At 41.7% G+C, this 27701-nt stretch overlaps 2 protein-coding genes across 2 annotated transcripts in view; both read left to right on the forward strand.

Moving 5' to 3' along the window:
• Positions 1 to 27701, forward strand: part of LOC111859078 (epithelial membrane protein 3-like) — a 234295-nt gene that overhangs the window by 127918 nt on the left and 78676 nt on the right. The gene's annotated exons all lie outside the window — the stretch shown is intronic.
• znf362b (zinc finger protein 362b) lies at positions 1521 to 27432 on the forward strand. Its single transcript, XM_023841541.2, has 9 exons — positions 1521 to 1649; positions 6294 to 6357; positions 7426 to 7672; positions 7882 to 8007; positions 12796 to 13123; positions 13726 to 13950; positions 22523 to 22601; positions 23623 to 23781; positions 25102 to 27432. The coding sequence occupies exons 2-9, from the start codon at positions 6295 to 6297 to the stop codon at positions 25216 to 25218; spliced, it is 1344 nt and encodes a 447-aa protein (XP_023697309.1). The 5' UTR covers positions 1521 to 1649; position 6294; the 3' UTR covers positions 25219 to 27432.

Here is a 27701-nt window from a genome sequence, read left to right on the forward strand (position 1 = left end):
TCATGTCTATTATGAACCAATACAACAGTAATACACACCAGTATTAGTGACATTACTATATACCTAATAAATATTGCCAAAACATGTTTTTCCATCCAATCATCTTCTAACGATCTATACTGGTCAGGGTTGCAGGGTGGCCTGGAGCCTATACTAAGCAGTATACAGCTCAAGCCTGGGGTACATTATGGATGGCATTCAAATCAATATATATACTGTATATTGTTTAACAAAATGTAAAACACATTTTCATAGGAGTCAAACAACTTTCAAAAAGGAATTCAAGTTTTAACTAAGAAACAAATGTGACACTTTTCATCGCAAAGTTTTCTTCTTTTAAAGAAGAAATGATGAACTTCGGTCAATAAAACAGTTGCGCGCGTTTTTAGTGTCGTCACCTGATAACTATGCATTGCAACTCTGCTTGTTAACGACTATGTACTTACGTATTACATTCTGTCATATAAACATGGCGAGCTCTTAACGTTTTCCGGGAAAAATGCAGCGCCGACTATCCTAAAACACTGTTGCAATTTGAATTATATTAAATGGTCTTTCTTATTAACTTTCTTTCTCAGTGCACTGCAGTCTGAGGATAACTGGAGGGTTATAATATCATTTTATTACAAGGATGCCCGCTTCGTTATAATTAGAATCTTCAACTGAAACACGTTGGTTTTCTGAGTAGACTATGGTATAATAAATAATAATACGCTTATCATAAAAGAAGACAGTTCACGTTGACGTCAGTTAATCCGCCCTATTACCTGAGGCGCAGTTCGTCTACTGAGATTTGTCATATATGTGAAAATGTCTTAATAAATCTATCACTCCCACTTTGCTTAATAGAATCTAATAACAACAGGTTGAAATGTTTGAATAGGCTACATATAAAGTATAAATCCCGCACATGTGTTCTTTGAAATAGGCTGACCGTGTTTTTGATCAACCGATCGAAAGGTATCTGATCCTTAACATGCCGTTATTCTACATAAATGGTTTTCAAATCAGCGCTTAATTGCAGGGTAATAATACTCCTCTGCTACAAAATAAATTGGCATTTATGAAAGAATTCTGTTATTAATACCGAGTAGAAAAGGCAATGATACTTCATTCTTTTATCTATTATGTATGCCTTTGGTTTTACTTCAAAGAATGAATTTTAATTTAAAACATGCCTATGCGGTTTATGATGAGTATTAATCGACTGGTCAGCCCTTATAGAGGGAACAGAAAGTGAGAATATGACATCGAGATTATAATCAAATTTTAAATATATGAGGATGGTGTGACACCATCGAGTCACTGACACATTATTAGAAATATGACTGCGTTTATTTCGCAGCTCTTAACCTATAACACGGGGCAGTTGTTAAAATATAACATCCCTTTTCTATTATTGGTGCGCCTTAAATCTTAAAACAGCCGAGTTATTAAGTGGTATGTTAATGTTTTCTAGAACATTTTATTTTTCTGTCGACTTACTGTCAACAATACGGCACTTAACGCGTTTCTGAGCTTGCAGCACCCAGAAGTGAACAGCAGGCGACCCGGAAGGTCTGAACTCCGATTGAAGGCAGGCAGAAAGAACATCTCAACCTTTTATAATATTCATTTCCAAGAGGAGAAATCTGCAGCGGAGTTGCCAGGTCGGTATGCAGATACGTTATTTACCCTCTATATGGCAAGTTCTGCGTGGATGGGGGATTGTATTGCATTTTCAGGCAAGTTCTTTCGGTCCTTTTAGTCGCCAAAAAGTTGGAAATGGCAAAAATTACACATGCAAGCGCATGTTTGCAAAAGGCACGATTGATGTGCATTTATGAGAATAATGACAACGTGTGCTGCTTGTAATACAAACATAAAAGGTTCAGCGATGGCCTCCTCATGAAATCAAAGCGCAAATAACCGATCTCCTTTTGAATGCAGGTTTATTTTTTGCAAGGCATGATTGTTGTAGGAAGTGTCTTTTTTTTTTTTTTTTAAACCGGGCTATTCAAACCCGTATTTCTCCGTAAACAATCATTGATGCACTTAATGCAAATATCCTGGTGGCACGTAGACATGCTTATATTTAGTATGACTAGTGTCGTTTTATAAAGGCAATTTTGAAATTTTTTGATCTGCAGAATATGGCGTCCTATCCCTATAAAATAAGATGGGCTGCCATTTTTGTTTTTCTTTTGTCTGAAAATTTTAATAAAACTGTCTGAGAATGCGGTATAGGTGCTGGAGGCAATTCGAGTTTTCTTTGTCAGGGCAATCATTGCATTTCTACGCTTTATACAAATAGTGTTTTAATGTAAAACGAAGAAGGGAACTTATAGTTAGCCTAGCTAGGTAAAATAAAAGTTTGATAACTTTTATTGTAGTTGTAATGTATATGCGTTAAATTATTTAACCGTTAGACAAATTAAACGCAAATTTTTATTTAAATATGTTTTCAAGTGTTAAGCGTTAAGTCCCTTATTGTATATTGTTTCAGTCGATTAATGAAACATATAACTAGTTAATATAACGTTGGCTTTACTTAAATAGTTTCATATTTCTGAAATATTGACGTTAATATTCAACGCTGTCTGTTAAAGATGATAAATTGTCCTGGCTAATTTTTGACCATATTGAAACCTTTTACTGAATTCCATAATGTATATGGTATAAATGTTTGAAAAATGAGACAACAATACCTGATAGTTATTAAATGTACAGGCTGTTATTAGGCTATACTGTCTCGAATTAGTTTTCACTAAAGAAAGTGAAGAAATAATGTTTATGGTTAAGTCCCACGTTTAAGATTATTATAAAACGATGAATTTAAATAATTTTAAGCAACCAAAATTTAGCGTTTTTAGTCAAATGGAAATAATGTTGAGACCTTGTACCAAAGTCTAGCAAAGCATGTATGTATTTTTAAAATTCAACTAATTTTGTGGCATATTAAGTGGGATATCAAGTTTATTTATTCTCTATCGTCTTATTTAGTATCCGTTATGAATGACTACTGTTCAATTTTAATACAACTGTAATACAATCTCAGTGTATCTTTTGTTGATTTTTAACCAAACAATGTTACTTTAATGTATTCAGTAACAAATGTATCATTAATAAATCAATAAAATTAGTAAATACATTAAATGCAAAGGCTTTTAATACAATTAGGTTTAATTCCATTAATAATACAGGTGTCAGTGACATGTTGGAAAGTTTCCTTTCTTCCTTCTCTGAAATTATTGTTGCACACGGGTCTTTAGTTCCGACATCATTTAAACTTGTTTTTAACACAAGTATAAGTGATTTTGCCTCTGTAATTACACATTTTGACCTGCAAATTAAGTTTTTTTAAGCAGTTCAACCTAATTCCCAAAAAATAGCCTAGTTACAGTCTGCCACAGATCTAACAAATGGAGTTTTACGTCCTATTCATGAGCCCTATTGAGTCCTTAGTCTTGCCAGTCATTGTTTTAGTTTTTCCTCATTCATTGTAAGTATATTTTTAGATTTAAATCATTTGTAATATCTCAGTGATTGTTTCTTCAAGGTATTCCTTCTGCATTATTCATTGGAACTTGAAGTAAATGAATTGGTTAATTAAATCTTCCTCATTCATTGACTGCGTCTCAGGGCAGTTGCTCTAGGTTTGTTTTTCCGTGCAGAGGAGACTGGTATAATCTTGCATTTTATTAGTGGAGTATATTATTGTGCTTGATTTTTGTATTTATTTATTTTTTTTTACCCTGAGTTGGACAGATATCTAGATACCTGTTCAATTTTGACAAATTTACCTTTTAATTTACCCAGCAGTGTGATGTACAATTCAGAAAACTGGGTCAGAGACTCCCTGGAGCATTGTGGGGGGTTGGGGGGGGGTGTAGGGTGTTAAGGGCCTTGTTCAGGGGCCTAACAGTAATATCACTCTGCCAGCCCTGGGATTTGAACCAGCAACCTTCTGATCACAGGCACAGTGTCCTAACCCGCTGAAATGACATGACATTATATAAGATAGGGGTGTCAGTTTAAATTATTGATGTATACATAACACAGTGGTTATGTATATGTCCAAATTAAGAGTTTTTCCCCCATCCTCCTTGTGTAGCAACGTTGTTGGTATTTATTTTCAAATGTTGTAAGGGTTTTAAGCAGTGTTCCGCATCTGCTGTATACTTGCAGCATTTTACAGAAGAAATGCAGTAAAATATCAACTCAGAAGCTGCTGATTACCAAACTGAGTAGAGAACGCGCTCTTGACTAGAACGTACTTGCCGTTTTGGAAAGCAGTCAGCGGGAGACATCCAAGGGTAGGTTGAGTATGTTGGGGTGGGTAACCTATTCCAGTGGATCACTGCAGTGTTTTTAGGGTTGCCTTTCTGTTAGCGACCCTGAAGTGCCATTTTATCCTACATTAAAAATATCTTCGCTAAAGAGATTAAGGAATTGGGTGGACAAACACCAGCACTCTGAAGCCCTTTATGAACTCGGATTCCCATCTACTGGATTTCCCCAGGAGAGCCGAAGAGGTGGAGAGTGTTTGGCCCCAGCCAGCTCCCAGTATGCCTCTTGGTTAAAACACCCCTCTAGTGCGCATCCTTTCTGCTACAGCTAGGTAGCAGTTCAGCCTGAGCAGATGCTGCCACGCCCAGCATGCAATTGTTCTAGTGTCAGCCAGTGAATCCTCGCTATTCGCCTTATAAAGGAGGCTACTTAGCCAGTCTTTGAACATGATTGGGGTTTCCTGTGGCCTGCTCCCCCTCCAACTGGCACTGCAACCCCCTCTCCCCATCCCCTCCCCCTGCTGGAGAGAATTTGGAAAGAAAAACAAAGAACGGTCTCCACTGTAGTCTCTCCTTCAAAGCCTGCTGTTACCAGCTGCGTACAGTGAAGTCTGTCCTGCATTGTCCAACATCTGCCCCAGTGCCCCAGTTGTACTGCTAGTATAACACAGTCTTCAACTTATGTAAATATTTTTGGCCAGTTCAACTAGGATCCCAATTGTTTTAACTGGCCATGTATGAAAAAACGTGTGCAAAACTGTCCTTTGAGTAATTATGCAGTTTTTTTCCCCCTGCTTTTCAAAAATGTTGTTATTCACATTTATGGGAAGGAAAAAATGGAAAGCTTTTATGTTTTAAAGAGACCACCAGTCATTTAATGGCCATTTTCGGCTTACTGCTGTTTGAGGAAAAAATGAGGGGAGACAATGTTCTGCGAGGCAAAATGTTTCAGTGTGTTTTCATCTCAGAAATTAGGATTCTTATGAAGCAAAAGCTTCAGCGGTAGGGAAGGGGGGGGGAATCTATTTATGTATGTATTTTATTTATTTATTGTGAAACGGCTGTGGATGGGTAAGTTTCTGAGCATTTCTGAAATAAGAGTGAGCGTGAAGAAGCATAATCACGGCCTTTGGAGACCTCGCAGCTCTCGAGATCTGTCTTTGAAAGATCCAGAGTTGAGCGAAGGGGATTCTGGCATCACCTTTCATGCCGCCTCTGCACAGGGGTCCCCAGGGCTGTTCCACATGCATGTGCCCCACACTAACTTGAATACCTAGCAAGAGTGTGACTGCATCTAATTAGAGTACACTTAAGGCTGATTTACACTTCTGTGTAGAATCTCCACTGCAGGTAGCTGCGTAGTTGCATAGCCTACGCCATAGCCTACGGCGTTACTTGACTGGCTTCTTCCCAGAAAAGTAACTGCAGGCATCATGCTACAACGTAGGTTACGGTGTAAGGTACGCGGCTACCTGTGGCGTGGATTCTGTTCAGAAGTATAAATCAGCCTTTACTGTAAGTCTATGTCAGCGTTTGCGCCGTCTACGTTTTTGCTCCCTGCCAGGCCGTCCACGTTTTTGCTCCCTGCCAGGCAGTCTACGTTTTTGCTCCCTGCCAGGCCGTCCACGTTTTTGCTCCCTGCCAGGCAGTCTACGTTTTTGCTCCCTGCCAGGCAGTCCACGTTTTTGCTCCCTGCCAGGCAGTCCACGTTTTTGCTCCCTGCCAGCTCCCTGTAAAAATGTGGTTGGGAAATACTGGTCTGTGTGATGCGAACGACCTGGTCATGCGTGAAATGTTTGTTTGTTTGTTTGTTTGTTTGTTTTCCTTTAAATAAAGGTAAGGTTGGGGGAATAACTACGGAATAACAAAGGTTGACCAAACAGCTATTTATAATATTTTTGTTTGTTTTTTGGTTGAAATGTGGGGAGGAATTAGTGTAGGAATGTTCAGGCATGGCTGTCCTGAGAAGCTCACAAATGCATGTCCCTCTCCTTGTCTGAAAAATTCTTGTCTCCTATGTCCCAGGATGGCGGAGCCTCGATTTAATAATCCCTATTTCTGGCCGCCACCTCCCTCTATGCCTGGCCAGGTGAGCATGTCCGTCTCCTGCTGCATGCTGGGAATTTTTTTTAAAAGCTTTTCGTATTATTGCAGATATTGTGATGGTGCAGTGGTCTGTTGATTCTTTCTTTCCATATTGCGTTTGAGCCCCAAGGATCCTTTTTGCAGTACGGGATGCTTGCGGGGGGGGGGGGGGGCAACCTCAATAGTGCTAAGTAGTGGTCATGCACTGAATCGGCTGGACTGCTGGACACCGAATCCCAGACATCAGTGCCGTTTGGATTAATGTAGCGCCTTGCGTTGCAGAGGATAGGCGAGACGCACGAGGAGTGATGTGTATCACCAAGTCGAAATAATGTGCATTTAGATGTGACAGTAATTACAATAAGGATTTTATTGTAAATACCTAAAAAAGTTAAAATATTTTTTGTAAGTTTTAGACACCTTTAAAAAAAAAAAAAAAAGTTTATTTGAAATGATATTTTTTATGTTAAGTCTGTGCATGCTCAAAATACTGCGTTATTTTATAATTTTATTGTTTTATTTTTATATGTTAATAAAAGCCACCTTAATTTTCGTTTGACTGCTGTGGGATTATGTTGGGATGTTGTTAATGGGCGTTTGTTGTTTTTCTGAGTTAAGGCTTTATAACTGGTCTGTCAGAAAAATGATAAATCACCACATTCAGTCCCAACCAGGGGCCTGTGTGGATGTTGCCACACCATGTACCGTACCTTTGATACTGTACTTTTCCTTTTCTACTGACTTCTGGTTGAGAATCAGTACCAAAACTTCCAGTACCTAAAATGCCAAACCAGCTGGGGTATTGTTTTGGTATTTTGGGGTGGTGATGTGATGTCATTCAGTGCCAGTACCAATTTCAGTGCCAGTGGAAAACCAACACTTTGAAGTACCATAGCTGGTGCAGTGGGAAAGCGACACAGCGATCAATTTACTAAATGGCTATGAGCTTATATATGTAAAATGCATTGCATATGAAGCGGTTTTCTGTGATTAAATGATTTTATTTAGCTGCTCTCGTTGCTGTGCATATTCATCTCTGTACTTTATTTTTCTGCTGTTTGTTGACCTGCAGCTGGATAACATTGTGCTGATCAATAAGATAAAAGAGCAGCTCATGGCTGAGAAAATCAGGCCCCCACACCTGCCTCCCACTTCGGTTCCTTCCCAGGAGCCTTTGCTGGTCCCAGGTTCGCCATCGGAGGGCGGCCAGCACGCAATGTCAGCCCCCAAGCTACAGCAGGGCTCGTCGCTCCATTCCCACAGCCAGTCGCAGCCTGACATCGCCTTGCACGCCCGTCCCGCCTCCAGCTCAGTGACAGGTATAAGATAGAGTTATATTACTTTGTCACATAATATGATACGACTGCTCTCTTGTAGGATTTCCTTGTGGTTTTAACATTTGAGTATTTTATATTGTAAGGGATACTTACAAGGATTTCACTGCTGAAATGCTCATTCTGCCATGATGTCTTTGACCAGGTACTCTTAAGTGTCTGTTTCAAGTAAATTTCCCACCTTTCTGTCATAGGCCTTATTCTTGGTGATATAAATTTGAACCTGGATGACAAGTCAGCTGTGAAAACCAAAGGTCTGAGAGAGGATTGGCATCTGCGTCAGATTGTAGACCAACCCATTAGAGTCAATCATCTGTCAGGTAACCTCTGGAGTTTTTACTTTAAAAAAAAAAAATGCTGAAAATGCTATGATTCTTTATTCAGCTATAACACATGAGTCTTCATCACTGTTTGCCAAGCCCCCAGGTTGTTGTTGGGGATGTACTGTATTTCAGCTTAATCCCCAGGACTTCTGCATCCAACTGTGAAGCAAATGTCTTTCTAAGATACACACAGAAAATAAGTGTACTGGAAATAATATTTCTGCCTGTACATCTTTTTAAATAGTTCACGGCAGTCAGAGAGGTATTTCTGCAGGAAAAAAAAACATGCAATGCAATAATCCATGGTTTCTCTGCCTTCCCCACCATACTGTCCAGCTATTCATCATTTTGTCATGTCGGTGTCTGGGGGGGCAGCAGATTTCCCCTCGTAGGGTGGGGTGATACGGCAAATTGTTTTATCACAATGATTTTTTTCATATTAGTCAATATCGATCGTTATCATGGTATTATTCAGGTCATTATATCTTTAGTTCAAATCTCCATTTTTGCTTAAAATTGCCTTAGAATTGCATGGGTGCAGATTGAATAGACTGGAAACTGCAATCTAATTTAATAAATTAATTTTAATTTGATAAGTCATACAATTTTTTTTGTTGCACCTTGTGACACTATAAAATGCTGATAGTATGATTTGTTGCTGGGTATTTTTCTGTCTCGCTGCTCATTCCAGGGAATGGATTTTACATTTCTCGTAGAGTTATCCATCCATACCATAGTAAAAAGCAAAATGCCGTGTTCCATTTTTAACTAACATGGGACATCATTTGTCCGGTATTCCTTGAAAGTGGAAACCCTAACAGCTGCTGTTCGTGACTGTAAGTGGTTTCATTCTGTATGTTCTACTGGAGGGCAATGCATCAGGTGGTGAAAGAAGTTTGCAGTATTTCCAGTTTAGTTTTAGCAGAGTTTACAGAACAGTCTTGCTACGATCTGTTCTAACATGGTTGATATATTAGTACCTAAGTCTAATATAACATGGAATCGCATTTTTATTCACAGAATTTTCATGCGATTTTCAGTCACAGAAAAAAGCACAGCGCGATGTGGTCCTTGTGAGAAACACTACTTGCACACGAAAACAGCTATCAAAGATATTGATAGTTTTGTCTGATTCGTGAACAAATTATTTTGAACCGGTTCTTTTTAGTGAATAGCAAACTGGTTTTCAGATCTCTAAGAATCAAACTTTTTGTAAATTAAATAAAATTAACGGGAGGTGCCGTTGGGGGGGGGGGGCACCCCCCTAATATAATGGTAGGGGAAACACTGAAAACACACAACCTTTTCATTCACTTATATTTTTGTAGACTGTCTGTAGCCATGTGACCTTCACTGGCCTTCTGCATTCCATAATCTGTTATGTTTGTGCCGTGTGCACGCCCGGCCGCGTGGTGCCCCTTCGCATACCGTAATCCGTCATGTTTGTGCCGTGTGCACGCCCGGCCGCATGGTGTCCCTCCGCATACCGTAATCCGTCATGTTTGTGCCGTGTGCACGCCCGGCCGCGTGGTGTCCCTCCGCATACCGTAATCCGTCGCGGTTGTGCCGTGTGCATGCCCGGCCGCATGGTGCCCCTTCGTATACCATAATCCGTCATGTTTGTGCCATGTTTATGATGTAATTTATTAATATATTATTATTATTTCTTATTTAATATGAATTGCATTATTGGCCAGTAGTATCACTATTTTCATTAATTAATTCATTTGTTTGGTGTAAGTTGCTATGTTTTGGAGCCGCGTTCCCTGTAACCCTGTTTTTCCCATTGGATGTGTGTGTTTTGCTATTTCCGTGAATGTGAGGTTTGCATTAGTCATATTGTAGCAGGACTGACTGTATACAGCACCAGTCTGTTGCGTGTTGAACTTTAAACTGCAAAAAGTACTATCACACCACTGATGTCTTTTTACCATGTTTATCCACAGTATCTCCTTTTTACAAAGATGTTGTGACTGCAGAGCTATGGCTTCGCACCCCAACACTTGAGCACTCTCTCTGGAGAATCTTTATCTTTTCCACGATATCACCAAAACAATAGCATGTGGCATGCTTTGCTAACTCGGACAGCAATCTTATGTCACCTAATGGGTTGACTGGCTCTGATAATGAGCGTTAAGAAAACCAGCTATATGAAGTATCACTATAACCCAGGTGTGTTGCTAGGATCTTAAGGGGTTTAGCCCAGACACATAATTGGTCCAAGGGCCTTCGTATTGAATTCTCTCTCTTTGAAATTTCAATGATCGTAGCAGTACAAAGGTTCGAGAAACGCAGTCCTGGACTAGGACTATTGTATGGAATTCTCAAACTCAGAGCATGGTTGTTAAAACATCTGAGCTAAGCAATCCTTGCAGGGCTTGTGCGCGTTCATTCGGGACTTGGGGGCTCGTGATGCGTCTACTTTTGCCATACCACTATAGTGCTGCTGTAATGATTTTTGGATTTTGTTTGCTGTGAGATTATTCACTTAACTTTAATTCAAGGAAGTACATCTTACAGATTGTCTTATTTATATAGGTTAATATTTTAATAGTTATGTTTAGTCCTTGTAATATTTATTACCGTATATCTAGGATTATTAGATGTATTGGCGGTTCTAAAGAATAGCCATATAAAAAAAGGCACTTTGAGTGATTATTTACATAGAGATGGGTCTATAGTATGAAAACCTGGTATCCTGTCCAAGCGGTTCTTGTTCCCAGGTCTGTGCTTCCTGGGATAGTGTTGAGCCTCACCACAACAATGAACTGGAGAAGCAGTTGTATGGATGTTACTATAGCACGCCTCAAGCTATTTTGTAACTAATTAATTACCAACCGATTAGGAATTTGGTAAACACAGACATTTTAATTACCTTGCCTGAAATAGTAAGTCTTGTCCTACATGGCATTTTCTATTTTTTGTTGCTTGAATTAAGTTCGTCAAGAGCTGCCTTTCTCATATAGTGTAGTTCACTGACATCAAGAGCGAGGAGACATAAATAAAAGATAAAGAGACTGGAGACTCAAGCAGAATTGTTCATTGGTGAAGGGATTACTTTGAAGAGGGGAGCTTCAAGTGTAGACGTCAGCCACCGGTTTGGATATAACGGTAACACATTTACGGTTAAGACTCTGCGATTCTTTGGCCTTTTAGACAGTGTTTGGTGACATGAGTGCTATTAGAATAGTAGTATATAAAACAGATGGTTATATTGTCTTTTGTGGACGAATTTAGGTATGGATTGATAAGTGAACTAAATCATTAGTAAACCATTCATGGCAAAAAAAGATTCATGAAGAATATGACTTGAATGACATCTGCAGGTGATAAATATTTTTAAAATATGGTTTTAGTCATCGTTCTACTCTGCCATTGTGGATAAAGTGATATAATAGTGATTGCATGCTAGGGATGATAATAGCACTCATTAATAATCAGTATTTACTTTTGGTTGCCTTTATAAAAATGTATAAGCCAGTGATGGGAACAAGTCATTCCTTGGCAAGTCCGAGTAAAGTCTTGAGTCAAAACATTGAAGTCCAGTCTCAAGTCATTTGCCCTCAAGTCCAAGTCAAGTCCAAATCTTTCCATCATTTTTGCTGTCAAATCACAAGTCAATAACTTATAACTCGAGTCCAAGTTGAGTTGAGTCATGTAATTTGAGTCAGTTTTTTTTACCTTTAGTGATTATAACTAAAGCTGCAGCAGAAACCCACCACAGGTATTCAACCAATTGAAAATGTAGACAGTTGTGAAGTAATCTACAATAAAATTATAAAAATAATGTTATGGTATCCAGATGAGGAATAGAACCTCAAGTCTTCTGGAGTCATTGGATCAAAGCCGGGTCCAAGTGTCAAGTCATTTGCCCTCAAGTCTAAATCTTTCCATCAGTTTTACAGAGTCGAGTCACGAGTCAGTGACTCGAGTCCCCATTTCTGGTATGAGCCTTTCCATGAGCAGGGTTCTTCTACAGTTCTACCTCTTTTTTTTTGGGGGGGGGGAGTAACTATGCTCCAGAAGGATGTTAAGAACAGGAACCATTAAAGACACAGAGGTAGGTATAACCCTGTTCTAAGGCTACAGGAGTCGGCTGTAATCAAGGAAATATCTATTACTGTTCTGTTTGAGTGGTTTCCTTCCTAAACTACTATTCATGGAAGCAGCCTTGGCTTTTTTCCATCCAGTGCAACCTTTATTCCACAAAACAGAATTTCTTCACTAGCCAGATAGCTTAAGCCAAATATAAGGATTGTCCAATAGAAATATTGCTTACCTCTCTCCCTATTGGACAGTTTTCAGGTTTAGCTTAATTTATCCAGCTAACTGGGAAATTCTGCTTTGTGGAATACCTCCCAGGACAGAGGGTTCAACAAACTCAGAAATGCTTTTGTTTACTGACATGAATTATTGATTATATTATTTACATTTTTGAGGTTCATCTACATTTTAAAGTTGTTTCTTTTGGTAATAACAGTTTAGGTCAGTGTTTAGGTCAGTTTTAGGTCAGTGCCCTTTTGGTGTTTAGGCCAGTGCCCAATCCAGTCCTCAGGGACCCACAGACACACTCACTGTGCCCAGCTCCCTATGAGCAAAAATGTGGACTATCTGACAGGGAGCTGGGAGGGAGCAAAAACATGGACCGTCTGCAGGTCCCTGAGGAATGGGTTGGGAAACACTAGTTTAGGTGGTTGGACTCATAATTGTTCAAGTCCATCCTTATAGTGCTGCTGCAGTCAGTGTGCTGCTGTGTCAATATGCTATTTTTTTGGTGTCTGACAGGTGTGGCTCCATCCTCTCGTGTTGGCAGCCATAGCACCTCAGAGCCAATCAGCCCCACCACGCCCACCTCCAGCAGCCAGAGCAGGATGGGTGGCGCTCCAACTCCAAATATAATTTCTGGATTAGCCAGCGGTCCAGGAATGGAACCAATCAAGAATGGTGGTCTGGCAGGGTTCCTGGGGCCGCCACCCAAAATGGAACGTGGGCGCAAGAAGATCAAGGCGGAGAACCCTACTGGCCCCCTACTGGTGGTGCCCTACCCCATCCTCGCCTCAGGCACTGACCAATCAACAGTCACCATTGCTGCTAAGGAAGGAAAAACCTACAGGTTGGGATGCAGTGGTCTCTGCCAGTATCATCTCTTTTACACCATGAATACCAACAAAAATAAATTGATTATTGAATATATACTAGACTTGCTTAATTTCCACTACACTGTTTGTTTGCACTACTATTTTGTTTTGGGAGCAGAAGTGGAATCTAAAAATCTGTGTCCATGGTATGCGACAGCTTTTTCTTTTCAGTCCTTAATATTAAAGAGCAAATGCCGCATGGGGTAATTGCTTGATTGGCTTCCTGGAGTTACCTCCCTTTCATTGTGCACAAAGGGAACATGAACATTCATTACTGATGTGTATTGGTAGGTCAGTCTATCGTTGTGCAGCAATACGGGAAAATGATTACTTTAGAAAAGAGCATTTTTTGAGGCTTGGACCCTTCCCTGATCTGCCTTTGTTAGGCCAGGTAGCATTATTGGGATATATGGGATAATAATGCCTAGTAGGTACTGAGATCCCACAATAGGGAGTCTTAATGTTGATCCTGTGACAGATTTGGAACAATGAGTCTGTAACATAGACTGATTTAGGGATTCAGACCAGGTGACTAACTTGCATGGGTGCATTTCTGACCCCTTGCGGTGTCTTGCAGGTGCAAGGTCTGCCCTCTGACCTTCTTCACGAAGTCGGACATGCAGATCCACTCCAAGTCGCACACCGAAGCCAAGCCACACAAGTGTCCCCACTGCACGCGCTCCTTCGCCAACGCGTCCTACCTGGCCCAGCACCTGCGCATACACCTGGGCGTCAAGCCCTATCACTGCTCCTACTGTGAGAACTCCTTCCGTCAACTCTCACACCTGCAGCAGCACACAAGGTGAGACCCCCCTTCCCCCATCAACTCTCACACCTGCAGCCTCACACAAGGTGAGACCCCCCTCCCCCCATCAACTCTCACACCTGCAGCCTCACACAAGGTGAGACCCCCCCCATCAACTCTCACACCTGCAGCAGCACACAAGGTGAGACCCCCCTCCCCCCATCAACTCTCACACCTGCAGCCTCACACAAGGTGAGACCCCCCTCCCCCCATCAACTCTCACACCTGCAGCAGCACACAAGGTGAGACCCCCCCCCCAATCAACTCTCACTCCTGCAGCAGCACACAAGGTGAGACCCCCCCCCATCAACTCTCACACCTGCAGCAGCACACAAGGCGAGACCCCCCCCCATCAACTCTCACACCTGCAGCCTCACACAAGGTGAGACCCCCCCCATCAACTCTCACACCTGCAGCCTCACACAAGGTGAGACCCCCCCATCAACTCTCACACCTGCAGCAGCACACAAGGTGAGACCCCCCCCCATGAACTCTCACACCTGCAGCAGCACACAAGGTGAGACCCCCCCCCATCAACTCTCACACCTGCAGCCTCACACAAGGTGAGACCCCCCCCCATCAACTCTCACACCTGCAGCCTCACACAAGGTGAGACCCCCCCCCATCAACTCACACCTGCAGCCTCACACAAGGTGAGACCCCCCCCCCCATCAACTCTCACACCTGCAGCAGCACACAAGGTGAGACCCCCCCCCCCCATCAACTCTCACACCTGCAGCAGCACACAAGGTGAGACCCCCCCCCCATCAACTCTCACACCTGCAGCCTCACACAAGGTGAGACCCCCCCCCCCCATCAACTCTCACACCTGCAGCAGCACACAAGGTGAGACCCCCCCCCCATCAACTCTCACACCTGCAGCAGCACACAAGGTGAGACCCCCCCCCCATCAACTCTCACACCTGCAGCCTCACACAAGGTGAGACCCCCCCCCCCATCAACTCTCACACCTGCAGCAGCACACAAGGTGAGACCCCCCCCCCCCATCAACTGTCACACCTGCAGCAGCACACAAGGTGAACCCCCCCCAATCAACACTCTCACCTGCAGCAACATATAAGTTGAGCCCCCCCACACACAGCATCCTGCTATGGGCAGTAGGTGCTATAAGGTGGATGCATCACAGCACACCCATGTAGAGTGTCTTGGGGTGACTGTTCTGAAAGGTGCTATATAAAAATGAATTGAATTGAATAAGGAAGTGGTAACAATTGAGCCCAGTGTGAGCAATATTGCTTATTATCAGCCATTGCCGATACTGACTTACAAAGCTGCTTTTTCCCCCACCGCTGGTTATAATTAAGAGGACTTGAGAGACATTTATTTAACATGTTTATTTAGTGACTTACCAGTGAGGCAGATAATACATATTATTATATATTATTATTATATTATTAAGGGTATAGCTGTCAAAGAGACAACATTCATTTAAGTGTTGCTAGGGCTAGATATGTCATTTATCAGTGGCGTCAGGAGTTTCACATTGGGGGGGATTTGGAATTTGCTCCCGCAGTGGGGGGGGGGGGGTGTGATGTATATCTTGACATTGCAACTGTCATATAGTGAAAGGATGTGATGTATGAAAGTTTTTAAAATAATTTCAGAATAATAAAGATTTCATCATTTAAAATTAGATGAACACTGTTTAGGGTACAGTTTTACAACTAAACATAATGAAAAACAGCTTGTTCATATGACAAATATCTGATATAGGACTACAGTCTGTGTTAGGTAGTGCGCCCTCCACAATTACTGACACCCATTGTAAAGATTTGTATAAAAAAAGGTTAGAAAAAATCCACCTATTAGTGAAGTAGCTTCATGTCACACTGAAAAAATGAGGAAAATCCAACCTTTCATTGAAATAAATAAATAAATAATCCATCCATCCATTATCTCCGCTTATCTGAGGTCGGGTCGCGGGGGCAGCAGTCTCAGCAGGGAAACCCAGACTTCCCTCTCCCCGGCCACTTCATCCAGCTCTTCCGGGGGAATCCCGAGGCGTTCCCAGGCCAGCCCAGAGATATAGTCCCTCCATCATGTCCTGGGTCTTTCCCAGGGCCTCCTCCCAGTGGGACATGCCCGGAACACCTCACCAGGGAGGTGTCCAGGTGGCATCCAAAGCAGATGCCCGAGCCACCTCATCTGGCTCCTCTCATTGCAGAGGAGCAGCGGCTCTACTCTGAGTCCCTCCCGAATGACCCAGCTCCTCACCCTATCTCTAAGGGAGAGCCCAGCCACCCTGCGGAGGAAACCCATTTTGTCTGCTTGTACTCACGATCTAGTTCTTTTGGTCACTACCCACAGCTCGTGACCATAGGTGAGGGTAGGAACGTAGATCGACTGGTAAATCGAGAGCTTTGCCTTTTGGCTCAGCTCCATCTTCACCATGACAGACCGATGCAGCGCCTGCCGATCCGCCTGTCGATCTCCCGCTCCATCCTTCCCTCACTCGTGAACAAGACCCCGAGATACTTGGGGGAGGACCCCCTCCCTGACCCGGAGAGACCATTCTACCCTTTTCCGGCTGAGGACCATGGTCTCGGATTTGGAGGCACTAATTCTCATCCCAGCCGCTTCACACTCGGCTGCGAACTGCTCCAGTGAGAGCCGAAGGTCACGGTCCGATGAAGCCAACATAACCACATCATCTGCAAAAAGCAGAGACCTAATCCTGAGGTCACCAAACCGGACACCCTCAGCACCCTGGCTGCGCCTAGAAATTCCATCTATAAAAGCTATGAACAGAATCGGTGACAAAGGGCAGCCCTGACGGAGTCCAACCCTCACTGGAAACGAGTCCAACTTATTGCTGACCATGCGGACCAAGCTCACCGGTCATACAGGGACCAAACAGCCCTTATAAGGCAGCCCGGCACCCCGTACTCCCGGAGCACCCCCCACAGGACTCCCCGAGGGACACGGTCAAATGCCTTCTCCAAGTCCACAAAACACATGTAGACTGGTGGGGCAAACTCCCATGAACCCTGCGGAGAGTATAGAGCTGGTCCACTATTCCATGACCAGGGCGAATACCACACTGCTCCTCCTGAATCCGAGGTTCGACAGTCCGGCGGACCCTCCTCTCCAGAACCCCCGAATAGACCTTACCAGGGAGGCTGAGGAGTGTGATCCCCTATAGTTGGAGTGCACCCTCCAGTCCCCCTTCTTAAAGAGGGGGACCACCACCCTGGTCTGCCAGTCCAGAGGCACTGCCCCTGATGTCCACGCGATGCTGTAGATGCGTGTTAACCAGGACAGCCCCACAGCATCCAGAGCCTTAAGGAACTCCGGGTGGATCTCATCCACCCCCGGGGCCCGGCCACTGAGGAGCTTTTTAACCACCACAGCGACCTCCGCCCCCGAGATAGGGGAGTCCACACCCAAGTCCCCACATTGGAAGGTGTGTTGGTGGGATTGAGGAGGTCTTCGAAGTATTCCCTCCACTGACCCAAAGCATCCCGAGTTGAGGTCAGCAGTGCCCCATCCCCACCATAAACAGGCCTGGCTCCAGGGGGTGACCCACAAGGGAAATCGTGGATCAAATGTTTTTCTTACCATAAGGGGTCTAATGAGCCGCACTTCGTCTGGTTCCTCACCCAGGACCTGTTTGCCTTGGGTGACCCTACCAGGGGCATTAAACCCTGGGCAACTTAGCTCCTGGGATCACTGGAACACGCAAACCCCTCCACCATGATAAGGTGTCGGCTCCAGGAGAGGAAAAATAATCCTTCATCAAGAAATCATTATTTTACATTGCCTTGTAATTCACCACCAGTAATCCTTGGGGATTTTTTTGCCTCTCTTATGATCCTCTTCACTGTACATGAGGGCTAAATAAACTTGGGTCCTTTTCCAGGCAGGTTTCTAACAGTTCCAGTTGTTGTCCACTTTTTTGGTATTGCCCTAACAGTAGAAATTGACATTTTTTCAGGCGAGTGGCTATTTTTTTAATACTCATTCCCTGACTTATGAAGGTCAATACACTTCTCCCTCATTTGGTTTGTATATTCTCTTTTCTTTCACATGTTGATGGATGACTAAGGGAATGTGACCTCTGTCACCTCATGTTCAGTGTTAATTCTCACAGCAAATTTTTTATTAAGTTTTAGTCAGTCTTTTGACTAAAATGTAGTTTGTCATAATTTAGTCATCTAAATTATTTTAGTTTTAGTCGACGAAATATAATATTACAGTTGACTAAAACTACAGTTGATTTAGTCAACTAAAATTAAAAGTTTAAAGTTTCCCTTCGATTTCTGAAAGTCATTATGTTCACCAAGATGAAATGAAACCAATGTTAAGGAATGGTGTTAAGGTCTGACATATAAATCAACTCAGGTGAAACAAAAAAATACATACGTTTTCAGGGTTGCCAAATCTCAAGCATCTGGCATGATACTCATGCTTTCAGACTCACGCAGGGAATCTTACGGCAAATCCATATTATACCATTATAAACGTAAAATTAGCTACGTCAAAAGTGTATTTACACGGTTAAATACAAGAGCAGACTATTTACAAGGTAAGAACTGTTTCATTTGTGTGCCGACAACTTGAACTGAAAATCTCACTCCAGCCAGCTGGCCGAAGTTGCCAACCCTGCGTTTTATTTGAAATTTAAAAATTGGCATGCACTGTTTTCACCTGAAACAACTCGTCATTCCGTTTGCGTTATTACTCCGCCAAATATAAAGCTAATATGAGAAAAACGTCACGTTTCATAATAAACCAATACTTAAATGTATGAACACTAAAATATATTACATAAAAACGATTGTATTAGGGTTTATGGTTTATTGAAACGCACAATTTTCACATTTTATTTAATCTCATTTTGAAATGCAACCCTACTTTTAAAATGTCCTTTTAAAACTAGTAAATGAGAAAACAGTATCCATTTCAGCAGTCATACATATACAGTGGTACCTCGGTTCTCGAACTCACTAGAACTCGAATTTCTTGAAAGTCGAACAAACCAGTTTGACCTAGAACTCGATCTGAATATCAGAAGTCGAACCGTGAACGCTGACCTAATATAAATTGTACTGTACATGCCAGGAAATGAGTCATACTACAATGCAATTCTTACTTGAATGCCTTCTTCACAGACTGGACGATTAACCAAATAAAGCAGCGCAACATTACAGTAACTAACAATAAATAAACCACTAACTTACGTGTACTATTAGAGCATTTATGTCATTTATTTAAACTTTATTTTACCAGGTAAATTAACTGAAAACCAGTTCTCGCTGCTTTACGTGATATTCGAGAGAAATGGCAGATTACGCATGGGAACTGCCTGGGATACAAACGTCATGCGTGTAGCTAAACTCTTCAGCCAATAAGGGCAAAGGTGTGTCGTGACGGAGGCGGTTCCAGTTTGTGCAGCCGGGTGAGAGGTCGCAATGCATCTAACCGTAATGCATTGCGTCAGGATCAGAATGCGTTACTTTAAGCCAGCGCTGTAAGCAAGTCGAACGCAGCCAATGACCGGACTGGGGAAACAAACTGAAACGTGGACTTAATACAGAGGACTAATGACAACAACCAGAAACATCTGATCACATAGGGATCCCACACGAGGTTAACGAGGGGGCGTGGCACACGGAAGGAGTGGACGATCGGGGCAGGACAGGGGTAATGTTGGGATAAGATCTTTATCGTTTTGGAAGCCATTGAGAAAAAAATGCTGCTCTTGTTTTATCCTGTTCATTTTGTGTTTAAATGCTTAAAAAAAAAACATATTTAGGTGTAATTTTGGGGGGCCGGGAACCAATCAAGTCGTTTTCCATTATTTCTTATGGGAAAAATTCGATCAGAACTCGAACTTTTTTGGATTCGATCCGGAGTCCGGAACGGATTAAGTTCGAGAACCGAGGTACCACTGTATGTTCAGCTCTATGTCACGTGACAATAAGTACTGTCAAAACGTTTTTGAATTGTACTGAATTAATTTTGATCTGACCGTCAGATATGAGTACATGCAACGTTGATACAACTAACGGGCTACTTAAATATATATCACAATAAATAGTTAGACGTTACGATCTTCCAGACCTTTGCTTCAAGAATTCTTCTCTAACTGGACCTCTTTAAATTTTAGAATTTTAGAATTTTAGAATTTTTGAATACCCCTGCCTTACCCAAACTACATTAGTTCTGATTGTATCTCGTCTCTGGCAAACATTTACGTCTTGTTTTTATTTGTTTAAAGTGTCAATACACTTCGTCATAGACTTAGTCGTTGATGATAACAATGACGTTAACAAAATTATCGCTGCTCATGTTTGTTCCCCAGATAATCATGGAGTCATGGATGACAGCTTGAATGTTCCTACACACTCCAGTAAACTCAAAGTTGCACAATTTACAGGGGAAACATACTTCAGTTACATTGTGTTAATATAATTTCCTGGGGTACCAATAATTGTGGCACGTGTGTTTCTGCTTAAAATAATTATTTCTTGATGCCATTTCAGTGAATGGCTGGATTTTTCTCATTTTTTCAGATTGACATGAAGCTGCTTCACCAAAAGGTGGATTTTTTCCTAACCCTATTTACAAATCTCTACAAGGGGTGCCAGTAATTGCGGAGGGCACTATATATGTCTCGTCTGCATGCGCTGCAAATTGGCATCAGTAACGCACAGATTCATAATTAAAGATAAGGAACGCGCTCTTAATTTGTCTTATCTGTTCCATCTGTATCATTACAGAAATGTGTTAAATGGCAAAGGCTATAAACGGTTATAGCAAAACCCAAAAATTGCTATTGGATTTGTTTTCCAATATAGTTCAGCCCTGAATATTCAATATTGGGGAGACACATCCCCTTATTTATGGCCTCTGTCATTTATAATAAAACTCAAACATCCAATAGTTACCCGCTGCCGGGAGCCGCGGAACACCGACATCGCACAGGAATGCTGCAGATTGGCGTGGAGCACTGACAAATGTAGAGCATAGCTCGGATTGTTTCGGTAAAAGAAACATCGGTGCATATAAATGGGGAAAGTATGAGCTAAGTGGGGGTGGTGGAGTTCACCACATTTGTTTCTGTAACAGCTGGGGGGGCTGCCATGCTCTTGGGGGATTTGGAAGACCCTGCCCACAAAAGGGTATGCAGAGATGTCTTTACACTGTCAATGCTCGTAGTTATCAGATACATAGCAGTGCATTTACAATTACAGTATGTAGTCTGCCCTAAGTCATTCTATTTTTTTTTTCTTTCCTGAAGCGTCATTAAACGGCGGTTAATGCCAGGAATGTGTGGTGGGGTTTGCAGGAGCATGTTCTGTGTTACTGGGCATCCTGCCAACACCCCATCCAGCACAGGGCTCTCGCATGCGTATGTACGTTCTCTCACTTCTGGCACCGTAATTGGTCAAAATAGAAACTCTGACTCACAGCTAAGTTGTGCTTTGTTTTCTCAGGGGCTGTGGGGGGGCGGAGTCACAGACCCAAAGCAGGCAGGTTTAGTTCTGCCGAGCAAAGAAAGTCAGTCAAGAAATGAATGAATTATAGACAAATTTTCTTTAGCCCTGAGCTCCACTTTGAAGCTTTTGTTGACATTTGTAGTGTGTTATTAGTGCTTTTTTGTAATGTCCACATGAACACTAAAATATTTTGGGTAGTGGATGATTTATGAAATGTGACACGTTTTGTTCGGTTGATTTAACTTTCATGTACGCCAGCAGTCTGATTTTTCATTATTATTTTTTTTATTTTGCTGTAATTCCACTACCGTTTGTGATGATCTGATTGGGGAGATAAGTAAGGGAGGAGGGTAATAATTGTAGGCTACCCACTTTAGATATATCTCTCTCTCTCTCTCTCTCTCTCTCTCTCTCTCTGGCTGTGTCAGTATTCTGTTTTTTTTTTTGTTTTGTTTTTTCCTTATGAATGTTATAATCAACTCTGCATCTGATGTACCTGTGCAGTCCTGCTCTGTTGCTTTGGTCTTGTCAGTAAACGTCATGCCCTATCGATTTCTGTATTTGAATTTCTAGATTGTATTTCTTAAACAATAGGACAGTGATACCTTATTAATCCCCGTGGGGAAATTCTCTTTTTGCCTTCCCCATCTTGCTCTCCATGAGACACACAGACACGCATAGGTGAGAGCAAGCTTGGGGGGTCACAGCACAGGGTGACCTAGCATGGAGCTCCCCTGGAGCTGGGGGGTAAAGGCCTCGCTCAGAAGCCTTATGGTGGCATTAGTCTGCTGGCCTTGGGATTCGAACAGGTGACTGTCGAAATACAGCAAGAGAGTCCTAATCCACTTAGCAGCAAAATAATCCTAAATTGTACAGTAAATTATCATCCCAGTGATGATATCAGTTAGAGAAACTGATTTGTTGGTAAAATTTGTTGGGTATGTAAAGTTCCCTCATGGACAGGTATCGTAGTACATGAACAGCTAATGGATAACGGCAGTCTAAAAATTGAATAATTTATGCTTATTTTATGTATATTTTCTTTTTAGCAGGCTTTTCATTTGCATTTGTCCAAATGTTTGTTTACATAGGTATTTATTTTACAGAATTCATACTGGTGACCGACCGTATAAATGTGCCCATCCAGGGTGCGAGAAAGCCTTCACACAGCTCTCCAATCTTCAGGTCAGTGCACGCGCAGTTTCTGGCACAGCTGGCCTTTTATTAACTGCTTATGCAGTGAGGATGCAGTGCATTTGAATACACGAGCCTTCACGAAGAACTGTAAACCAAGGACGACACGCAATCATAAACTGTCTGGCAATGTATTATTGAAACGCTGGACTAGCTGTAGGTATTTTTCAGTTTTATTATTGATAAATAAAGTATGAATTATGAAGAAGCTTGCTGGTATAGGTGTATAGCGTCAGCATTTGAATCCAGCCCTCGCTGCTCCTTGTGCGTCCCAGCGTGAGTTTCCTTCAGGTAGCCATCATGAACCACTTTGACACCTACAGTACATGGCCCTTGACTGCTAGTATTGTCTGTGTATCTATGTGTGTCTGTGTAACTTGCAAAGGATTAATTGTTAAATCCTCCTTGATCCACATTCTTCCCAACACTGGCATCGATCAGACAGACTCTCACAGTATACTAGTTGTTTCATATCACTATTTAGGGACAGTATATATGTTCTCTTCAGCCGACTTGCAGGATAATCCTCACAGCATGTTAGTGTTGATTTTTTTTTTCTTCAACCACATAACGTAGCTTAATCTCTGCCGAAGATAATTGTGAACCCCAAGTTAGCTGATCAACAGTCAACTCGAAGGTAATCTTTCGAAGGATTGGTAGTATTTATGAATTGAAGTAGTTATTCCGAGGTGTGCATGGATTATTACTTTCTAAGTTTTGTAAAGTACCCCCCAAACAAGACCTGTATTAGAAGGACCAGGAAATAGAGAATACCTGAGTTACAGGAAGGAAGTGAGTCCAGTATTAATCATAAAGTCCTGGTCCTGTGTGCCTCTTTGGGTGAGTTGAATGTCTTTGATCGTGCTTTACGGATTCCTGGATTTCAGCTGGTAACACCCTGTCTTACATCACAAACATTTTGTAGCTCACTTGTTACCTACAGCTAGATTTGTAGTCCACTGAACCGCAGTAATGTTTGTTTTCGTTTTTTCTTCCCCTCCTTCCAATTCAGTCACACCAGAGACAGCATAACAAAGACAAGCCGTATAAGTGTCCCAACTGCTACCGGGCCTACTCTGACTCCGCGTCACTGCAGATCCACCTGTCGGCGCACGCCATCAAGAACGCGAAGGCATACTGCTGCAGCATGTGTGGTCGGGCGTATACCTCTGTAAGTACATGCGTGTCCATAGCGGCGTCCCCGCTGAGACCAGGCTGTGCCCTTTCTGTGTGATCCTCTAGTTCGGTGTTTCCCAGTCCGGTCCTCGGGGACCCGCAGACTGCCCATGTTTTTGCAAAAATGTGGACAATCTAGCAGGGAGCTGGGAGGAAGCAAAACGTGGTCCGTCTGCGGATCTCCAAGGACCGGGTTGGGAAACGCTGCTCTAATTTGTTGTGTGCCGCTGTCCGGCTACAGGGATATCACAGATATAGATACAAATTCAAGTTCAGACATTGGATGGGTTTTTTTTTCCTTAATCTTTTAGCAGCTTCACATCCCGTCTTGCACTTTCTGCTTTCTCCAAGCTCGATGATTTGAACGTTTGAAATGGACATGTGACTGTTCAGCAGAATAGTCACATGTTCACGGCCCATTGAGTGAGGTCCTTAACCCCCCTGCCCTTCGCTAGTAAGCTTACTCTCACCTAAATATGTGTCTATGTGTTGTGGAGAGCAAGATTGGGTAGGTGAATAGAGAATTTCCACGCAGGGATCAATAAAGTGTCATTATTATTATTATCCATCCATTATTATCCTCCGCTTATCCGAGGTCGGGTCGCGGGGGCAGCAATCTCAACAGGGAAACCCAGACTGGTGCAGTGCATTATTATTAATTATTAGTTAATATATATTATCAGACTGTAAAACTTTTTTTTTTAAAGATTACAACAGACACCTCTTCCACAAATCCATAAAGCAGTTATCCATCCTCCTTTCTATTGAAAACAACAGCAAAAATATAGCTAAAACATATGTACCAAACTAATGTGATGCAACATTGTAACACTAATCAGATGTGAAAATAAAACCAAAGACCGCCAGCGAACTCAGCTGGCGTCTGTTTCTGTCTTGCAGAGCTACCCTTCTCTCTCTTCCTTCCCGTCTGTCTCTTTCAGGACAGTTTTTTACTGTCATTAGGTATGAACTTAGCACAAGCTGGAAATAAACTAATGGAATACAGCCAAATACCCAAATCTGATCTAAAATACATGTAACACAGCTAAAGTCAGTTGGTCTGTTTTACTACTTCTTGATATCAGTGTGACTGGTGAATTCTGCTGGAAGAGGCTTCTGTGCTCCGTGGGTTAATGCACGGGCTTCTCAGTTGTTTGTCGAAACAAACACGTTTAACTTTTAAAAGCCAGTTTTGCATCGATAGGAGTGTTGATTTAATGCTATGCCGTCCATTCTAAATCATACATCATAGTGATCAGCTTGTGATTTTTCTCCCACGTGGATCAGCTGAGTTTTTTGTGCTTCTGTGTTTCAGGAGACCTACCTGATGAAGCACATGTCCAAGCACACGGTGGTGGAACACCTTGTCACTCAACAGTCCCCTCAGAGAACCGAGTCCCCCAACATCCCCATTCGCATCTCCCTCATCTGAGGAACCAGCTGCCCTAAATCCTGCCCCACGTAGGACTGAAGGTCGTCTTTTTATCTTCATGAACCTAAGGCTCTTTAGTTTTCCTTTATTTTAATTCTTTTTTTAATATTTCTGTAATCATTCCAAAAAATGTGCCAGACTCTAAGTACTTCAAGACAAAAAAATCTTTCTGTGCCATTGCGGAGTTATGGTTGAGAAGCCCAAAAAGGATTATACAGCACTTTCACTCTTGTTATATTATTAAAATATATTTTTGACCCATAAAGGATAGATATTATTTAAGACGTATAATCATTACCATGGAAAATATTTCAAAGCTTTTAATGTATTTAAAAGCGTTTTGATTTCTCTCCTTTGGGGTTTTCATGTTTACAATATCGAGGGGGGTCATAGTGAAAATTTCATTAAAATGGTCATTTTTAATCAGTCATGCAAAACAAAATATTTCACATTTTTTCCAGTCTTTAGTAAATTTCAGCAATGGAGGAGCTGATTGATCGAGTTAAAATCAAAAAAGAGGAGCTTTGCACATTGGCGTACCTAAGCCGAGGAGAATACCGCTGTTAAACAGTAGGTGTCAGTGTTGGTCCTTCCCTTGATGTCTTGGCCACTGTTAAGTTCTCGACTGCCATAATGCATTACAGAATAGCCCTGAGTTTCTTATAGATAATAAATACTTAAAATGAGCAATTAAGACTGAATAAAGTGCAGCTACTACAGTTACCGTAGTTAAAGGGACTGGCCTGCATTGCTGAAGCTGCTTCAGCTAGACGTGCATTTTTATTTAGCGCTCAATTTTATTCAGGCGGATCGATCAGAGCCGGGTGCATGTGCACAGTCCACGTTTTTCCTGAAGCTACTGTAACTTGATTGTATTTTTTTGTTGTAAAATGTATTCTACTTTATGGCTGCTTTTAATCAGTCATAATCAGTATTGATAAGTTTAAATGGGATTTGTTTGAGAAACAAAGAAAAACGGTATTCGACCGAATTTTTATGATGCGAGGTGGTGTGTGGTTTTTCTTAAACACCACTGTGACGCTCAAATGTTTGACGATTAGAACCTTTGAGATAATCTGGGACACACATAATAATTCTACTAACACATTATGGAGAGATCATGACAGTACTATGGTTTTCAGAAGGTACATGTTGCTATTGGATAACTATAGTTGGTATCACAGAGTACTTCAGGACAGTATGATGCAGTCCTTGTGTGAAACTTCTGCCAAGCGATAAAACACACAATGGTCAACAATGTGTTAAACACTCTAATAAATTTTAAGAACTGGTTCACTCGTGGCTTTCTGTGCTGGATTCATCAAATGTGCTGCATATGCAATGGTTCCAGCATTAACGACATATCTGCAAGGTCGGTATATAAACATTCCCATGTTGACATTTGCTTTTTTTATTGCCGTTTCCATAGCCCTGCTTAACTTTCACTCAGAAATCTCCCCCCCCCCCCCTCCTTTGTCTTTAACGACTGTACAGACATGATTTGGCAGGTTTTGACGTTAAGCTATGTAATTTGGGGGGGGGGGGGGAAGCTGGGACTTAGGTCTGAACATCATGCGATTTGCTGGCAGTGTCACCGTGACATTTTGAATAAATCAAAGGTTTTAGGTTTATGTGCAATCTATATTTTGTTAAATATAGAAATGCGAGCCGTTTGGCCATTTCTCCCAGAAATCAAGCTGCCAACAGCAGATCCCTGCTCTAACTTTTTTATGGTGTAAATGAGCATATTTACATTTATACTTTAAATATACCTTATGACCTTTTATAATTAAAATTTTAAGAGACTTCATTTTTTTTTCTTGGTAAAATGTGTATAGTTATGTATAAAAGACCTCTTTGATAACCCTGTTACTCATGTCTAAATATTAATTTGTTATTTTTTTACACATTTAAGCCTTAACTGTCTCTACGACCATATTTACTTTTTTCCCAACATTGTTGCTCTGTACCTAGTACTGTATGCATTTTTATTTCTTAGCATGGAATATACTGTAAAAATCTATATATCAACTGTTAACCAGTTTTCAATATTAAATCATATAGGTATATGTATTTTTTTGTCTTGCATTGTGGTTTCAATAGTAGTGTTGGCACAGCCAATGCTGAGATGTAATATGTGTAAAAACTAGTAAAACAAAAAAGTAGAATGATTTATATCTTTTCTTGTTTAATAAATGCAGGTTTAATGTTTTATCTGGCTGACTTTAAGAGCATCTGTGAATAGAAATTGTAGCAGTCTAATTGGTCTAATTGGCTATTTTTGCAAACTGACCACACTAGCAATTCCCATACAGCAGATAGCCAAAAACCGGATGTTTACATCAGCGACAAACAAGCTAACTTTCAAGATATTTTCTCCCTGCTGGTTTAGACCACACAGTTCCACTCGGCACTGTTGTGTCCACCATGAGTTAGGAAGCACAGTGAAATGAATGAAAACCAGCAAATCCTGTCTTTTAATA

Source organism: Paramormyrops kingsleyae, chromosome 6, assembly GCF_048594095.1.
Source record: "Paramormyrops kingsleyae isolate MSU_618 chromosome 6, PKINGS_0.4, whole genome shotgun sequence".
NCBI classification, from domain to species: Eukaryota; Metazoa; Chordata; class Actinopteri; order Osteoglossiformes; family Mormyridae; genus Paramormyrops; species Paramormyrops kingsleyae.

Coding starts and splice junctions, on each gene's coding strand:
- znf362b (XM_023841541.2), top strand. CDS start 6,295: ATGGCGGAGCCTCGATTTAATAATCCCTATTTCTGGCCGCCACCTCCC. Junction 8,008..12,795: donor TAGAGTCAATCATCTGTCAG/GTAACCTCTGGA, acceptor GGTGTCTGACAG/GTGTGGCTCCATCCTCTCGT. Junction 13,124..13,725: donor AAGGAAGGAAAAACCTACAG/GTTGGGATGCAG, acceptor GGTGTCTTGCAG/GTGCAAGGTCTGCCCTCTGA.